Below are 15048 nucleotides of genomic sequence, written 5' to 3' on the forward strand. Positions count from 1 at the left end.
GTCTCTCTCAAATAAATAAATAAAAATCTTTAAAAAAAAATATTTCTCTAAAAACTAACAAGTCATCAATTACATTATGGAATTAAAGGATATTACCAGAAAGAAATCTCACAATCTCTTTCCACTGTCACTTTTTTATTGTGTTTAAATACATATAACAATATTAACCATTTTAAACACTTAGGTGTACAGTTCTAATCAGTTGGCATCAAGTACACTGGTTTTTGTGCAACCATTACCACTGTCCATTTCCAGATGTTTTCATATTCCCAAACAAATACTCTATCCATGAAACATTCATTGTTTTTGTTCTTTCTTCCACCAGTCATGAACTGATAAAGCAGTTTCCACCTGGGTCTTGTTGGCAGTAACAGAAAATAAAGGTGCAATTAAACAAAGATAATAAAGGAAAGGGGGGATGAAAGAAAGAGGACAGAAGGCAAAGAATGAGGCAATATATCAGATTTACCCTATGCAATATACCACATAAAAACACCTAAGCAAACTACCACTCAAATCTAGATTCCTACACACCGGAAGTTCAAAATTATGTCTCTGTGTCCAGGGTAGAATCCATTGCAATCACAAACTTTTATGAAAAATGGGGTAAATGAGAAAGTATCTCCAAGAATTCCATCAAATTATATACATAAAACAGTAGTTTTTATATGGCAAGTGCTTCAATTACAACTGTAGTACCCTTCTCGTTTCACTTATATGAAAAAAAAACACCAAAGTAAATGAATGCAAATATCAACATTTCAGAGGATGATTTTTGAGAAAACCATGCCACATTTGATGTGGTACTTCATATCTAATGTTGGACATCTGAGGAATGGCTATAGGAAATCTGACCAGGACAGAAATTTGGTGCTCTAATTAGGGAAGAAAGGTAACAATGTAGTTACTGAAGAGGTTGTTGAGAAGCAAAGACAAATAGAAGCAAGTCATAGGTGCTTTGGGAATAGAGTAAAATAAATATATCCATTATGAGAGAATAATAACCAGAAAACTTAAATTCACAATATTTGCATTTGGGGCCCATAATGTCCTCTTGGCTCTGAGGCCAGCATCCCATCATGGACCATCATCTCTCCCAGGCGGAGAACCCAGGACCCCATCACATCCTTGCTTCCCAGGCTGTCAATGAAGGAGTTCAGCATGGGTGTGACCACAGTGCATGTCACTGAGGTAATCAAGCTTCTCTGGTTAGAATGGCTCCAGCAGAACTGAGCTAGACTGCCACAGGCTTTTCCCACAGGAAAAGGAGATCACAGAGTAGTAAGACCCACAGGTGGAAAATGCTTCATGTTTCCCCATATAAAAGACATTAAGGGGGAGACAATCCGAGAGTATGAAAAGAGGATCCTGGTGAGACAGAAGTCAGCTACCATCCTTACTGGAACATATAGAGGTTACTGATGAGGGTATCAGATTGTGGGAATTAGGACTTGTGGGTTTTGAGATAACGTCACTTAAGGCCAGTGTATTATATATTGCAATATACACAATGCAGTTAAGACTACACCCATACTCAGGAGACTCATTTCATACCCCTATCTCAATCAAACACGAACATACAGGAATGTACCCATGTCAATTCTTTTTAAGTAGGCTCCACACCCTGCCTGGAGCCCGATGCAGGGATTGAATTTACAACCCTGAGATTGAGACCTGAGCTGAAATTAAGAGTTGGACATTTAACTGACTGAACCACGCAGGTGCCCCTATCCAGGTCACGTCTGATCAGAAATTATCATTAAACCTGATTGGCTGGAGTGTATTCCACTGATCCGATTAAGCTAGAAGGGAAGTGACAGTAAGCTGCTGTAGCCTCCAAGGCCACCCATGACATAACTAAAGGCTGCTCAAGTATTACAAGTATATGAATGTGTTAACTCAAAATTAAACCAGGGTTCTGATAGATTCTGTGTCTCTGCCCAAAGGCCACTTGCAAGAACTGCCAGTGGGACATCAAGTATGACAAGAGTATCAGGACCTGTCCTATTCACAAGGTTTCCCACCTCACAGCATCTGAAGTGATGTAAACAAATCAGCACGTCACATGCCAGGTGCAGCTGTTTCGGAACACAAAGGACATAACTGTTCTTCCAGGCCTTGGTGATTTGGGAACTAAGAGAACATTCTGTTATCAGCCTCACCGTGTTCTGCCCGAGGTTAAAGGTATTTTCTAACCTAGTACTAGGTGTGCTGCTCTCTTCTGAGAGCTATGAGACCAGGGTGTATAATCTCACTGTTAATTCTTAAGTCTTTCCTAACCCAGAAAGAGCAGGTATGAGAGAGAACATTTTCAGGAAATTTAGAGACCTATGTCCTCCCCCTTCACCAGCATGAGGCACTGCAGACGGACTACGAGCACTGAACTGATACACATGCTCACCATCTTCACAGTATTAGACAAGGTCAGTGTAACTAGAGGATCCAGGTGGCTTGCACAGCAGTAAGTCTAACGGTGGTAGTCCCATGTGGGGGCAGGCTGAAAACCAGGCACTAGAAACTAGACTGGACTAGCACTGCTCTCAAGGGCAGAAAGCCAGACCATTCCCACAAATGATCAGGGCAGAGTGACAAACATTCAGAATAGATCCATGAAGTCAGCCTATAAACGGGCCCCACACAGCTCTTACATTGAACTTCACTGTGTTCCTCCAACATGGTTTGTGGGGACACTGATTGCTTTCCCACATTGCTTAACTTCATAGGCATCTAACTAGTGAGTTCTTTCACATATTCAACGGGACACCTGTAGACCTTTCCACATTCCTCATATTCATAGTTTCCCTCGAATGCGGGTTGTTTTGATTTTTGAAATGCACTGGAATAAAAGACCTTGTCACTCTTATTACATAAATTAAGTCTTCAATCTCTTCTGCGTTTTAAGGTGTTAAGTCATGACTTCAATGTTAAGTTTTTCTCACATTCCTTACGTTCAAGGGGTTGCTCTCTGGTATCAATTTTTACAATTTTACAGGTTGAGGCAACAGTAAAGGCTTTTCCTTGGTGTTTACATTCATAGGGTTTATCTCCAGTGTGACTTCAAATGTGGAAGTAGTGAAGGCTTTCCCACAGTCCATTAACAGTCATAGAGTCACTCTGTACTTTGAATCCGTGTATGTTTATGAAGGTTGGAAGACCAAGTGAAGCCTTTCCCATATTCCCTACATTAATAGGGTTTCTATCCAGTGTGAATACTTAAATGTCAAATCAGGAGAGCACTAGTGAAAGCCCACAGTACTTAAGTTCACAGGATTACTCTCTAGAGTGATTTCTCAAATGGCTATTAAAATACAAGAAAGTCCTAAAGGCTTCCCCGCATTCACCACATTGAAAGGGTTTCTCTCCAGTATGAGGTCTCAAACGTTCCTTAAGATATGAGGGATTACTGAAGGCTTTCTCACATTCACCACATTCAAAGGGCTTCTCTCCACTATGAGTTCGTAGATGTTTTTTAAGGACTGAGGGCCAAACAAAAGCTTTCCCACATTCCTTACATTGATAGGGTTTCTCTCCGGTGTGAATTCTCAAATGTACACTAAGCCGTGAGGAATTAGTAAAGGCTTTCCCACACTCCTTACATTTATAGGGCTTCTCTCCAGTGTGAATTCTCAAATGTTCATTAAGAATTGAGGAACTACTGAGGGCTTTCCCACATTCCTTACATTTATAGGGCTTCTCACCACTGTGAGTTTGAACATGTTTCCGAAGGACTGACAGCCAAGCGAAGTGTTTCCCACATTCCTTACATTTATAGGGCTTCTCTCCAGTGTGAATTCTCAAATGCTCATTAAGAACTGAAGAACGACTGACGGCTTTTCCACATTCCTTACATTTATAGGGCTTCTCACCACTGTGAGTACGAACATGTTTACGAAGGAGTGAGGGCCACTGGAAGTGTTTCCCACATTCTTTACATCGATAGGGTTTCTCTCCAGTGTGAATTCGCAAATGCACATAAAGGCGTGAGGATGTAGTGAAGGCTTTCCTACATTCACTACATTCAAAGGGTTTTCTTCCACCATGAAGTCGAATGATACGATTATCGAGGCACTTGGAATCTGCATAAGACTTCCCACACTGTTTACCTTCATGGGGTTTGTGAGCAGCCTGTGTCTGTACATGCTCCTTTTGGCCTGCTGAGAAAACTGAAGCTTTTATAAATTGCTTCCATTCACTGAAATCTCTTCCACTGTGAGTTCTCCTATGTGCCTGAAAGTGTGAATGACTAATGAAAGTTTTCCCACAGTCACTGCATTCCAAAGTCTTATCGGCCACGCTGGTTCTCTCACACACTGCATGTGGAGTCCGCCTGTAGACTTTACCACACTGATTAAACTCAGAAAGTTTCTCTTTAGTAGAGTTTTTCTTCTGCAGATTAAGGAGTCCACTGTGATACTGATTACACTCAAAACTATTCCCTCGACTTTGAGTTCTCATGTGTGTCTTAAGGTTTAAATGTTTATTCAAGACTTTTCCACCTTGCTCACAGCCAGAGAGTTCTGCTCCATGGTGGTTCCTCTCCTGTTGATGGAAGGGATGAAAGATGATGACAGGATTTTCAGACTGATGATAAATTTCAACCTTACAATGCAAGAAACATGGTGATGATATGACTCTTAGCATTTTCATTACATAAATACAGGTCCTGTTGATTTCTTTCAAGTTAAACCAGGGAACCTGTCTGCCAAAAACTGATGCCATCTACTCTTAAGATCATTCCGTTAAAATTTCACGAAAATGTTTAAAGATTCAATCACAAGTTATATATCTGGGAATGTGTACCTGTGGCATCTAGAGAGCAACAATTTTCAAGATAGATTTGGATTATAAATGCCAAGTCGTCATATTCAGAGTATCTCCGAATTACTCTATCTTTGGTGAATGCCAATTGTCTCAAGGATCTCACACTTGCACTGAATTTTATAACAGGACCACCAATCTTTTTTGAATGTGGAATATAAGAAATATCACATATCAATCTTACTTTCTGTATTTCAATGGCTGTTTTTCCTCCAAAAAATTCCTGGTGAGATGCTGATCCTTTCGTTTGAGGCTGTGTTTCCCATTCTAAAGTAAAATAAAACACAAATTTAAATATTTGCAGGAAGAAATCATAGGCTAAACAATTTTCTTTCTCCCTTTTTTTTTTTTAAGATTTTATTTATTTGGGCACCTGGGTGGCTCAGTCAGTTAAGTGTCTGCATTTGGCTCAGGTCATCCTCCCAGAGTCCTGGGATCAAGTCCCATGTCAGGCTCTCTGCTCAGCAGGGAGCCTGCTTTCTCCTTCTCCCTCTGCCTGCAGCTCTCCCTGCTTATGCTCTCTCTCTCTGCCAAATAAATAAATAAAATCTTAAAAAAAAAGAAAGATTTTATTTATTTGACAGAGAGAGAGCGCATGCAAGAGAGAGAGAGAATACAAGCAGGGGGAATGGAAGAGGGAGAAACAGGCTTCCTGCTGGGCAGGGAGCCCTCTGTGGGGCTCGATCCCAGGACCCTGGGATTATGATATGAGCCAAAGGCAGATGCTTAATGACTGGGCCACCCAGGCACCACTAAACAATTTTAAATTAAGACTCACTTTTCTTTATTTTCATATCAAAAATGGTGAAATAACAAGAAAAAAAACACCTGTTTTTTTATGGGGAATATATGACAATAGTGTGTAGGGAGAGACTTCAGTGGCTTATTAAAAAATAATTTTCTGAAAATCAAACAAGATGTCAAACAGAAACAAAATATTATCAAGGTAATAAATTATTACCAAGTAGACATGTGAAAAATACCTGGACAAGGAGGATACACCAAAATGATAAACTTAAAGAATCAGAACAGGTCATTTGTGAGATCATAGGAATTTTAAGTAAAAGACTGAAGGAACCTGAAGATATCCCAAACATCAGAGGTAAATGGTTTCATCCCTCTGAGACCAATGTATCTTAAAATTTTACACATCAAAGTTGAAAGATGCCATCCTTCAGAATGACCAGTTAGGACTGTTAACAGCACTCACCTTGGAAAACTCCCTTCTCCACTGTCCTCAGCTCTTGTTGTTCCAACCAAGCAATCAGCTTAGGTTTCGATAGTTGATACTCTGTCCACAGGAAAAGGTACATTAACAGGAGAGGCTCATGCAAGAGAAGACAAAGCCTCCAATAAATCTAGAACTATATTTCTAATGAAAGCCATGAAATTATCCCCAAAGGACCAAAAGAGGCAAGTACTCCCCTTCTGTGACAAGAGATAAGTTATCTCTTGACACCTGAAAGCCAATTTTGAATGTATATACATATTTACAGAGCATAAAGGTACTCAAATAGGAAATTAAGATGATGAAAGATCTTCATTCTGATGGGGAAACCACTAGAGGAGTGGTCCTCAAACGCTGGAGTGCATCACAATCAGCAGGATGGCTTACTGAAACACAGAAGATGGGGCGATAACCCCAGCTTTATAATTCGGAATGTCAGAAGTGGAGTCTAAGAATGTAAATTCCAAATAGAGGGCCACATTGACAGAACACGCATTGCAGACGATAACCCTTTAGTGCAGGGACTATGTATCTCTTTTTTCCGATTATGTTCAGAGGGCATCACCAAAGCTGGAAACACAGTAAGTATATGACACACATCTGGAATGTTGGCAGACTTACCTACTGCGACCAGGTTCTGGTAGTTCTCCAGCATCACGTTTCTGTATAGGTTTCTCTGAGTAAGGTCCAGTAACAGCCACTCCTCCTGGGTGAAGTCCACTGCCACATCCTCGAAGGTCACTGCAATCTAAACCATCACACCCATGTTGGCTTGAGACAAGAAACATCTCCACCAACGTTCATGGGAGAATGAGGACGGGAGATTCAATACTTATGCAGGTCTAGGAGATTTCTCTTTATCCTCCCACGGTTCTGTGGTCCTAGGTCCTCTTCTTCCCATCTAAACTCACTCACTGCTCATCTCCACTCATATGGCTTTAATGGCACCTTTTAAGCTTATCTCAGAAAAACCAGAGTAGGAGTTCTTATTTCCCTCCATTGCAGTAGACTTCTAAGCACACTAAAGATCCTTGATAAATAGCACAGAATGACTAAATCCATTGAAAAAGATACTTACACCCTCCTTACCACGTCAGAACACATAGCAAGGTGGAAATATGTACCTGTTATCCATGAGGTTCACAGGTGATTAGTGAAATACTAAGATTATTTTCAGAGTAATCCCTTTTCTTTTTTTTTTTTTTTTTTTAAAGATTTATTTATTTATTTGACAGACAGAGATCACAAGTAGGCAGAGAGGCAGGCAGAGAGAGAGAGGAGGAAGCAGGCTCCCTGCTGAGCAGAGAACCCGATGTGGGGCTCGATCCCAGGACTCTGGGATCATGACCTGAGCCGAAAGCAGAGGCTTTAACCCACTGAGCCACCCAGGCGCCCCGAGTAATCCCTTTTCAATATGAGTGTCCACTTCCAGGGAAAATGCAACTGGGAACTCAGTCCTTGTATGGGGATTAATTTGCTTTAGGAAGCTCAGAACACAGATGTGCCTAGAAGGAATGTATCCACCTGGTGAATGTAAGTATGGTATTCTGTTGATTCATATGCTTTTTTATTACCTGTTGATAATTTTTCAGCCAGACAGCTACCATCCTTTCTGCCTCTGTTTTTTCCTTAGGCAGATAAAAAGGATCTCTAGAAAGATCTGGGAGGAAAAAAAAAGAATGCAGCATGACCAGAATCACCTACCTGAAAAATCATTCCATCCTAGTTTGAGATTTCCATATATTCCTGTACACTCAAGAAATCTCACAGAAATACACACTACTGCCATAAAATATCAGAGTAGCCCTCCCTCACCCAGAGCCATAAAAGGGACATGCTAGACATACCACCCACAGGGAAAGGGGTCATCGCCTTATTTTACAGATATGGAAACCCAGTCCCTGGGAAATCCAATTCTTTATTTGTCCAAGATAATAAAATTCATCTATGGGATTATGCAGCACCAAGTCCCAAAGCATACACACCAGGAAGCTGACTTAGGTAACAGCATTCTCTGGCCTATTTCAGCTCTTTCTAAGTGAACCGGCAGCCTGACTGCCTAGACCCAGATCCTGCCCTATACTGGGTAGGGGTGACCTTTAAGAATCATCTGAAAATGAGAATCAACAATGACTTACCATGGGTCAGATCAATGGCTGCCATCCTGGGAGAGTGATGAAATATGCCTGATGAGAAATTTGACGCCAAGATCACTTCAGTGCAACTTAAAAATGTGAGTAAATATGGCAGTCTTCATTACTCCTGGCACAATGTTACCCAGAGTATCTTTCATTCATATCAATCATCAATCCGTAAGCATTACTAATCCATTATCAAACATCATACATTAGCTCTCTCTCAGTAGAGGTATACGGGAAATTCACTAAAAATGTTATAACCTTTGGCATGAAAGTCAGTAATAGCTATTACCATTTCCTTACAACAGACATATGACAGATATCTGTCTTACTAGGAGCTGTATGTGTATCCGCTCACCTAATTGTTGTAACAACCCTTTACAGTAGATATCGTCTGCCCTATTTAATAGCTGATAAAGCTAGATTCACAGAACACTAATCACTGGTCCAATACTATCCAATTATGAAAAAAAAGAGATCCACAATTGAATGTAGACAGGATTCTCTCAAATGTTTGAGATCCTGAGGTTCTTATTCCAATATGAGCAGACGTCATTCTAGACCTGCCTTGTCCATTCTGGTAGCCAGCAGCCACATGTGCCATTGAGTAACTGATACGCAGTTAGCAAAAACAGGATTTTCGATTTTATTTATTTTTAATTAAATTTTAAATTTTAAACTTTTGGCAGGTTTATTAGAAAACTTAAATGTTTCCATAAACTTAAATACATCTTTCTCAACTGTATTTATTACGTGATCCAAACACATAAAATACATCTGATGAAAATTTTGTGTCCAGTGAATTCTGAATACTTAGTATGATGAGAAGAATTTAAAATACCTCAATTCTTATATGGGTTTCCATGCTGAAATATATTCAATAGATGGAATAAAGTATATTATTACATAAGATTTCCTTCTTTTTTGTTTATTGCAGTTACAGAAAAGCTTTAATCATATACTTGGCCTACACATTATATTTCCATTCACCAGCACTGGCCTAGAAAACTGCTGGATATTATGAAGAGGAACAAAATGAAGCGTTTAATTTGGTAACACACTTGAGCTTCGCTTCATGGAGCTGAGAGTGGCTTGGAGCCCTGCACCTCCTTTTAATTTATCTAATAGGCTTATTCCTTCCTTCTTTCCACAAATGATTAAGAAATTGTGGCCCTGGGCGCCTGGGTGGCTCAGTGGGTTAAGCCGCTGCCTTCGGCTCAGGTCATGATCTCAGGGTCCTGGGATCGAGTCCCACATCGGGCTCTCTGCTCAGCGGGGAGCCTGCTTCCCTCTCTCTTTCTCTGCCTGCCTCTCCGTCTACTTGTGATTTCTCTCTGTCAAATAAATAAATAAAATCTTTAAAAAAAAAATTGTGGCCCTGTCCTAGGCATTATGCAGAAAACGGTGAAATATACAGAAAATGTCCCAGGGCTTAATGGCCCATTATTCCCAAGGGACAAGATATTCAATTATTAATGGACACATCCATTTATTGGTGCTTCTGAAGCAAAAACTCAAATAGATGAAAAAATAAGGAGTATCCTATATACAAATACAAATGTATACACAAGTATTTTGGTTTGCTTCTTGGGTAATATGACAGAAAAAGGGAAGGCGGTTCTAAATAGGATCCAAAATTTTAAGAAAAATAATGCTGGAAGGTATTTTAGAAAACTCAATAGAGTCTCCAAGTATTCAACAGCCTCTGGAGGGTCTTGACTGAGGCTCAAAGCAATCAAAGTCTGCCCCTCGCCCTGGCAAAGGAGCAATGCCCAATCAGCCTGTCCTTCACAGTGATCTATTTTTAGGAGTCTTTCCAGAACTTCCTTATTATTATAACTTCTGTTTTTCACCAAGCTTTTATTTTATTTTATTTTTAGTTCTTTCTTAATAAGGCTTCCTTCTATCTTTTAACCTGATAGAGTTTAAAGGACAACTCCTATGTTGAACATTACTGACTCTCTTTAATAAACTGAAAAGAGAACAGCAGCCCAAATGCTATCTACAGAGTAGCAGAGTATCAATAGAGATGTGGGGGTTGATTTCATCAAGTCTTTGTCTGGAGCGAGATGCCAAGCTCCTTGAAAGACACTCAGCTGCATTATGAGTGCTATCACTCGGAAGATGTACACAGAAGCACTTGCCTTGGGAATCCAAGTGAATGCAAGGCTTAGCTGTTACCTCAGTAATGATTACAAAGACTGTGGTGAGAGACAGAGTCTTATGACTAGAGTTGCACAGAAAATGGCATGCTCGTATCAAGGTCTGATCATCACAAAGCATCAAGACAACTCTTAAAAAGGACATTTTTTGTGGCCATAGGACTGACACCACTGAATATCAAACATGAAATTTAACTGCACAGGTAAAATTACAACCACAATTAGAGTGTCTATATCAACTAGTTGTTCATGTGAAAATTAGGGCACTGATAAGGGCAGAATGAGATTTGAAAACGAATGGGGACACTGAGTCAGACCAAGATGAAAGTCACAATCTTGAATCCACAAGACACCAACTCTCCGTCATCAGGAAGTCTCCTGCCCTCTGGTTTCTGAGATGAGCCTTCCTCTGCTTAAAAATACCGAAGAACTCTCACTTGGGGCAAAAGTCTTAGAAGGAAATGCTCCTTCTCTTCAAGATCCACCCAAACCTGCTACTGCCTCTAGTTACATAATGAATTCATAGTGCAGGGTAACAGGGATACAAGTCAATGCAAGATAAAATAGCCTGTACAACAAAACAATTCCAACTAGTATGATATGTAGAAGAAACCCGAGTACCCTGTCGGGGAATAAACTGTAAGCATGCCAGACCCTTAAGTGTAGATATAACAATAAACTGGGCCAAATTCATTGACATGGGGGCACTTATAATAATGACAGTCTGGGTTTAATATATACTACCTCATGGATGCAGGGAAAGCTCTAACAGCTTACTTGCTTGGATGGTACCATAGACTCAATGTTGACCCACAGTAACAAGTTCACATGTCAGAAATTCCACCATAAAATGTGAAGGGGCAAATCCCAGAGAGATAGCAATGTGGCATTGGATTTATCCTGTGTGATACACAGCCCCATTTCCCACTCTATGTTGAGGGAACAGAAGGGTCTCCACAAGAGACCCTGTTTTCCATAGAAAACAGGTAAGTAGATGGCCTCCATCCTAGAAGCCTCTGTGGTTATTCTCCATGATAGGTGAGGTACAACTGTTGGGGCTATACGATCACTGAGTTCCCTGATTTCAGTGGGGATGATGCGAAGCCATAGAGGCAGAAATCAAGTAGGCAGCACTTAATTGCCACAGACAAAGTAAGCATGTGAACTGTCAAGAGCAGTGGGAATGAAACAGGAATCAGAGTGCTCTGGCCTGCAGAAATCACTAGCAGTGGCTAACTGAGCCCAGCCTAACTGGTCCCTTGCAATGAAACAGATATGCAGCCTGTTCTAGCAGAGCTCAACAAACCTGCTTTACCAATCCATACAGTACATTGCGGGCACAGCAGGCCAAATACTGTCTGTGCTATATAAACTCAAGTCTGTCTCTGTGGTTTCAAAGAAGCCATAGAAAATATGTAAACCGGGGGCACGTGGGTGGCTCAGTAGTTAAGCATCTGCCTTTGGCTCAGGTCATGGTCCCACGGTCCTAGGATTGAGCCCTGCATCAGGCTCCCTTGCTCGGCGGGGAGCCTGCTTCTCCTTCTGCCTGCTTCTCCCTCTGCCTGTGCTCTCTATCAAATAAATGAGTAAAATATTTTTTAAAAAATGTAAACCAATGAATATGGTTAAGTTTGTCCAAAGCTGTATTTACAGAAAAAGGTGAGAGCCAGATTTGGCCAAGGGTTCAGTTTGCCAACCTATGTACTAGAATTTGATTTGATGTCTATAACTAGAAACCTCAAGTACAGTAACCAAAACTCAGATTTGACTGACCACTGTGGAAAATCACAGCCACCTACCCAACTTCAAGACATAGGCTGTATCACAAACTTGGGACTCCTTCAGCAAAGGAAGGATCTTGCATCATCACCACTAGTCACACTATAAACCTTCCTACAGGCTCTTCATAAAAGGATGTACAGTCATTTACAAGTGACTATGCATGGGGGAAAAGGAAATATTCAGACAGTCTCTAAGAGGACAATAATTCCTGAGGATCCAAAATATCATTCTGGCACACCACCAAAGCAGAGACTTAGGAGGAGATTTTTTTTTTTTTTTAAATCTTAACCTTCAGTGAACGCAGACTGGACCCAGCTGTAGCAAGCACCCACCCTGTGTTTATTTCTTTCCCTAAAACCTAAATATATAATTGGAATTTTTGGCAACTAGCAGAATTTCCTTATCTCTGACCCACAGGGTAAGGACCATTATGGTAGGAAAAGCTGAAAGGAGTATCCTGAAATTCCCCACCACTGGACAATATAATCCAGAAACAATACCAACATTGCAGGAGGAGATACAAAGATTAATGCTTCAAAAGATTAGTTGCATCTATATCCTTCCCGTTTTCATTAATACACAAGTTATTACAGGATAACTTTACAATTTAGTCTTTAGGTAACTGATTTTTGTGAGATTAAAACTAAATTTGAGCAGTAGTTACTATGGACCATGAGGGAGATAACATACTTGATGTACATTATAACTCCTTTTTTTAAAAGACTTTATTTATTTGACACACAGAGAGAGATCACAAGTAGGCAGAGAGGCAGGCAGAGAGAGAGGGGGAAGCAGAGAGCCCAATGCAGGGCTCGATCCCAGGACCCTGGGATCATGACCTGAGCTGAAGGCAGAGGCTTTAACCCACTGAGCCACCCAGGCACCCCTCTCCTCTTTGATTTTGTCAGCAACTAGCGGCGGAACCTGGTCTGTTTTAGAGCCCCAGAAACAGGTGCTCTTGCACCCCTGAGCCCCCCGTTACATTACTACCTTGGCCTTTTCTGATACAAAGTCTACCAACCTCTATACCAGACCCAATGACCATATTACAAAATTACAAGATGAACAAAGCATTTAAACACATCATGGAAATAAAATCACGAATATCAAAAGTATGAGTTTCTCAAAAAACATGTGACTCTTCCAAGTCAGTATTCTGAAGAAACAATAGCTCTGCTTTAGCTTAAAAGCGACTAAGAGACATAAACATATATATTGTCACATATAAACCTTAACTGAGTCCTAGATCCAAAAATGTCCAAAAACATTTTGAGACAATGTATAGGATTTTATTTTCACGGAGCAGGTATCAGTTAACATTTTTAATTTTCTGGGGTGAAATCAATGTATTATCGTTTTAGTAGCAAAATGTCCTTATACTTACGAGATACATCACCGGTCTTTTTTTTTTTAACTTTTTAAAAAGGTTTTATTTATTTATTTGACAGAGAGAGCGAGCACAAGCAGGGGGAGTAGCAGGCAGAGGCAGCGGGAGAAGGAGACTCCCTGCTCTGTGGGGCTCGATCGCAGGACCCCAGGATCATGACCTGAACCGAAGACAGACGCTCAACCAACTAACTGAGCCACCCAGGCGCCAACACTACCGAGTATTTAAAGGTCACGGGCGCCTGGGTGGCTCAGTGGGTTAAGCCGCTGCCTTCGGCTCAGGTCATGATCTCAGGGTCCTGGGATCGAGTCCCACATCGGGCTCTCTGCTCAGCAGGGAACCTGCTTCCTCCTCCTCTCTCTCTCTGTCTGCCTCTCTGCCTACTTGTGATCTCTCTCTGTCAAATAAATAAATAAAATCTTAAAAAAAAAAAAAAAAAAAAAAAAAAAAAAAAAAAAAAATAAAGGTCAAGTATCACGCCTGCAATTTATTTCCTTTTTACTCTCAATACATGTCGTGATCCAGAGAGCGCAACCATGCAAAATGCGAAAATGGGCGAACCTACTTCGACCACATTCATAGCAGTAGTATTTACATTTCCTTTAGGTTAAGATCTTTGGAAACAAAAATGTCGGGAAAATACACGTCCTGTAATTGTGAAATTCAATTATTTAAAAGTGGGGTAATAAAGCCTCCATTCTTTTCTCCAGGGGTCCCCTAGTTTGAAACCTGGTGGGGATGGACGGGTTCAGGAGGGAAGGATGTTAAGGTAGGTGAAATCTGCTTCTCTGTAGTACACTTGCGGTGCACGCGTGTATCACTGGCTTCTGAAACATGCCCACTACTGACGACCGAGAAAACAAAATACCTTCCGACTAAGACACGGTGCGTCCAAAATAAAGGACGAGCGTGACAAAGCCACATTCTCTTCCGCACGAAAAGAAAACGCAAGCCCTTGTGAACCAGCTTTCCCAATGCTCACCAGTCAGGTCCCCGAGGAGGCGGGGTCTGGGTCACTCCCAACAGCTGAAATTCTTTACCTCCTTGAGAAAAGTCACAAAGGCTGCCTGCGCAGTGGATACAAAAGACCCCAGGGAAGCGGCCTCACAGCAGGTCCACAACGGCTCGGGGTGGGAACCGCCGGCCTCAATGGCGGATGCGCACCGCGCGGCTCGGCCCCTCAGCGGGCCCATCCGCGACCCTGACTAAACCCGTCCCTGCGTTCCCTCCTCCTTCACTCCCCTTCACGCCGTCCTTACCACAGCCAGCCCACAGCTCACCACTACCATCCCCAAGCGCTGAACGCGGTCCAGAGGAAGCAGCCGGAAGAGACCCCGGCGGGCGTGTGACGCCACTTCCGCTTCCTGTCGAGGGGCGGGGCTTCCACTTCAGACCGCAGAACTGTGGCTCCCTCATTCGCCGGCTGAATGGCGGGATGGGCTGCGCTAGGTTTGAGGCCGGGATGCGGCCGGGAGGACACAGCGAGGGCTGGACCCAGGTACTTGGGCGCGGCTGCGGGCGGACGGCGGGACC

At 41.7% G+C, this 15048-nt stretch overlaps 1 protein-coding gene across 4 annotated transcripts; it reads right to left on the bottom strand.

The window, feature by feature from the left end:
* Positions 1 to 116: 116 nt before the first annotated feature.
* LOC116571757 (zinc finger protein 501-like) lies at positions 117 to 14870 on the bottom strand. Of its 4 annotated transcripts, none has more exons than XM_032310091.1 (7): positions 14796 to 14870; positions 8185 to 8232; positions 7621 to 7706; positions 6668 to 6794; positions 6029 to 6109; positions 5003 to 5085; positions 117 to 4539 (listed from the first exon to the last, which is right to left on the bottom strand). In XM_032310091.1, exons 2-7 carry the CDS (start codon positions 8207 to 8209, stop codon positions 3271 to 3273), a joined length of 1671 nt encoding a protein of 556 aa, XP_032165982.1. In that variant the 5' UTR covers positions 8210 to 8232; positions 14796 to 14870; the 3' UTR covers positions 117 to 3270. The 4 variants fall into 4 exon arrangements, with proteins under 4 accessions (XP_032165982.1, XP_032165972.1, XP_032165964.1 ...); XM_032310081.1 differs by having other exon boundaries at positions 14775 to 14870; XM_032310073.1 differs by lacking the exon at positions 14796 to 14870 and adding an exon at positions 14498 to 14582.
* Positions 14871 to 15048: the final 178 nt, after the last annotated feature.

Source organism: Mustela erminea, chromosome 1 (assembly GCF_009829155.1).
Source record: "Mustela erminea isolate mMusErm1 chromosome 1, mMusErm1.Pri, whole genome shotgun sequence".
NCBI classification, from domain to species: domain Eukaryota; kingdom Metazoa; phylum Chordata; class Mammalia; order Carnivora; family Mustelidae; genus Mustela; species Mustela erminea.

Coding starts and splice junctions, on each gene's coding strand:
- LOC116571757 (XM_032310091.1), bottom strand. CDS start 8,209: ATGGCAGCCATTGATCTGACCCATG. Junction 7,707..8,184: donor AGCCATTGATCTGACCCATG/GTAAGTCATTGT, acceptor TTTTCCTCCCAG/ATCTTTCTAGAGATCCTTTT. Junction 6,110..6,667: donor CCAGAACCTGGTCGCAGTAG/GTAAGTCTGCCA, acceptor TCCTGTGGACAG/AGTATCAACTATCGAAACCT.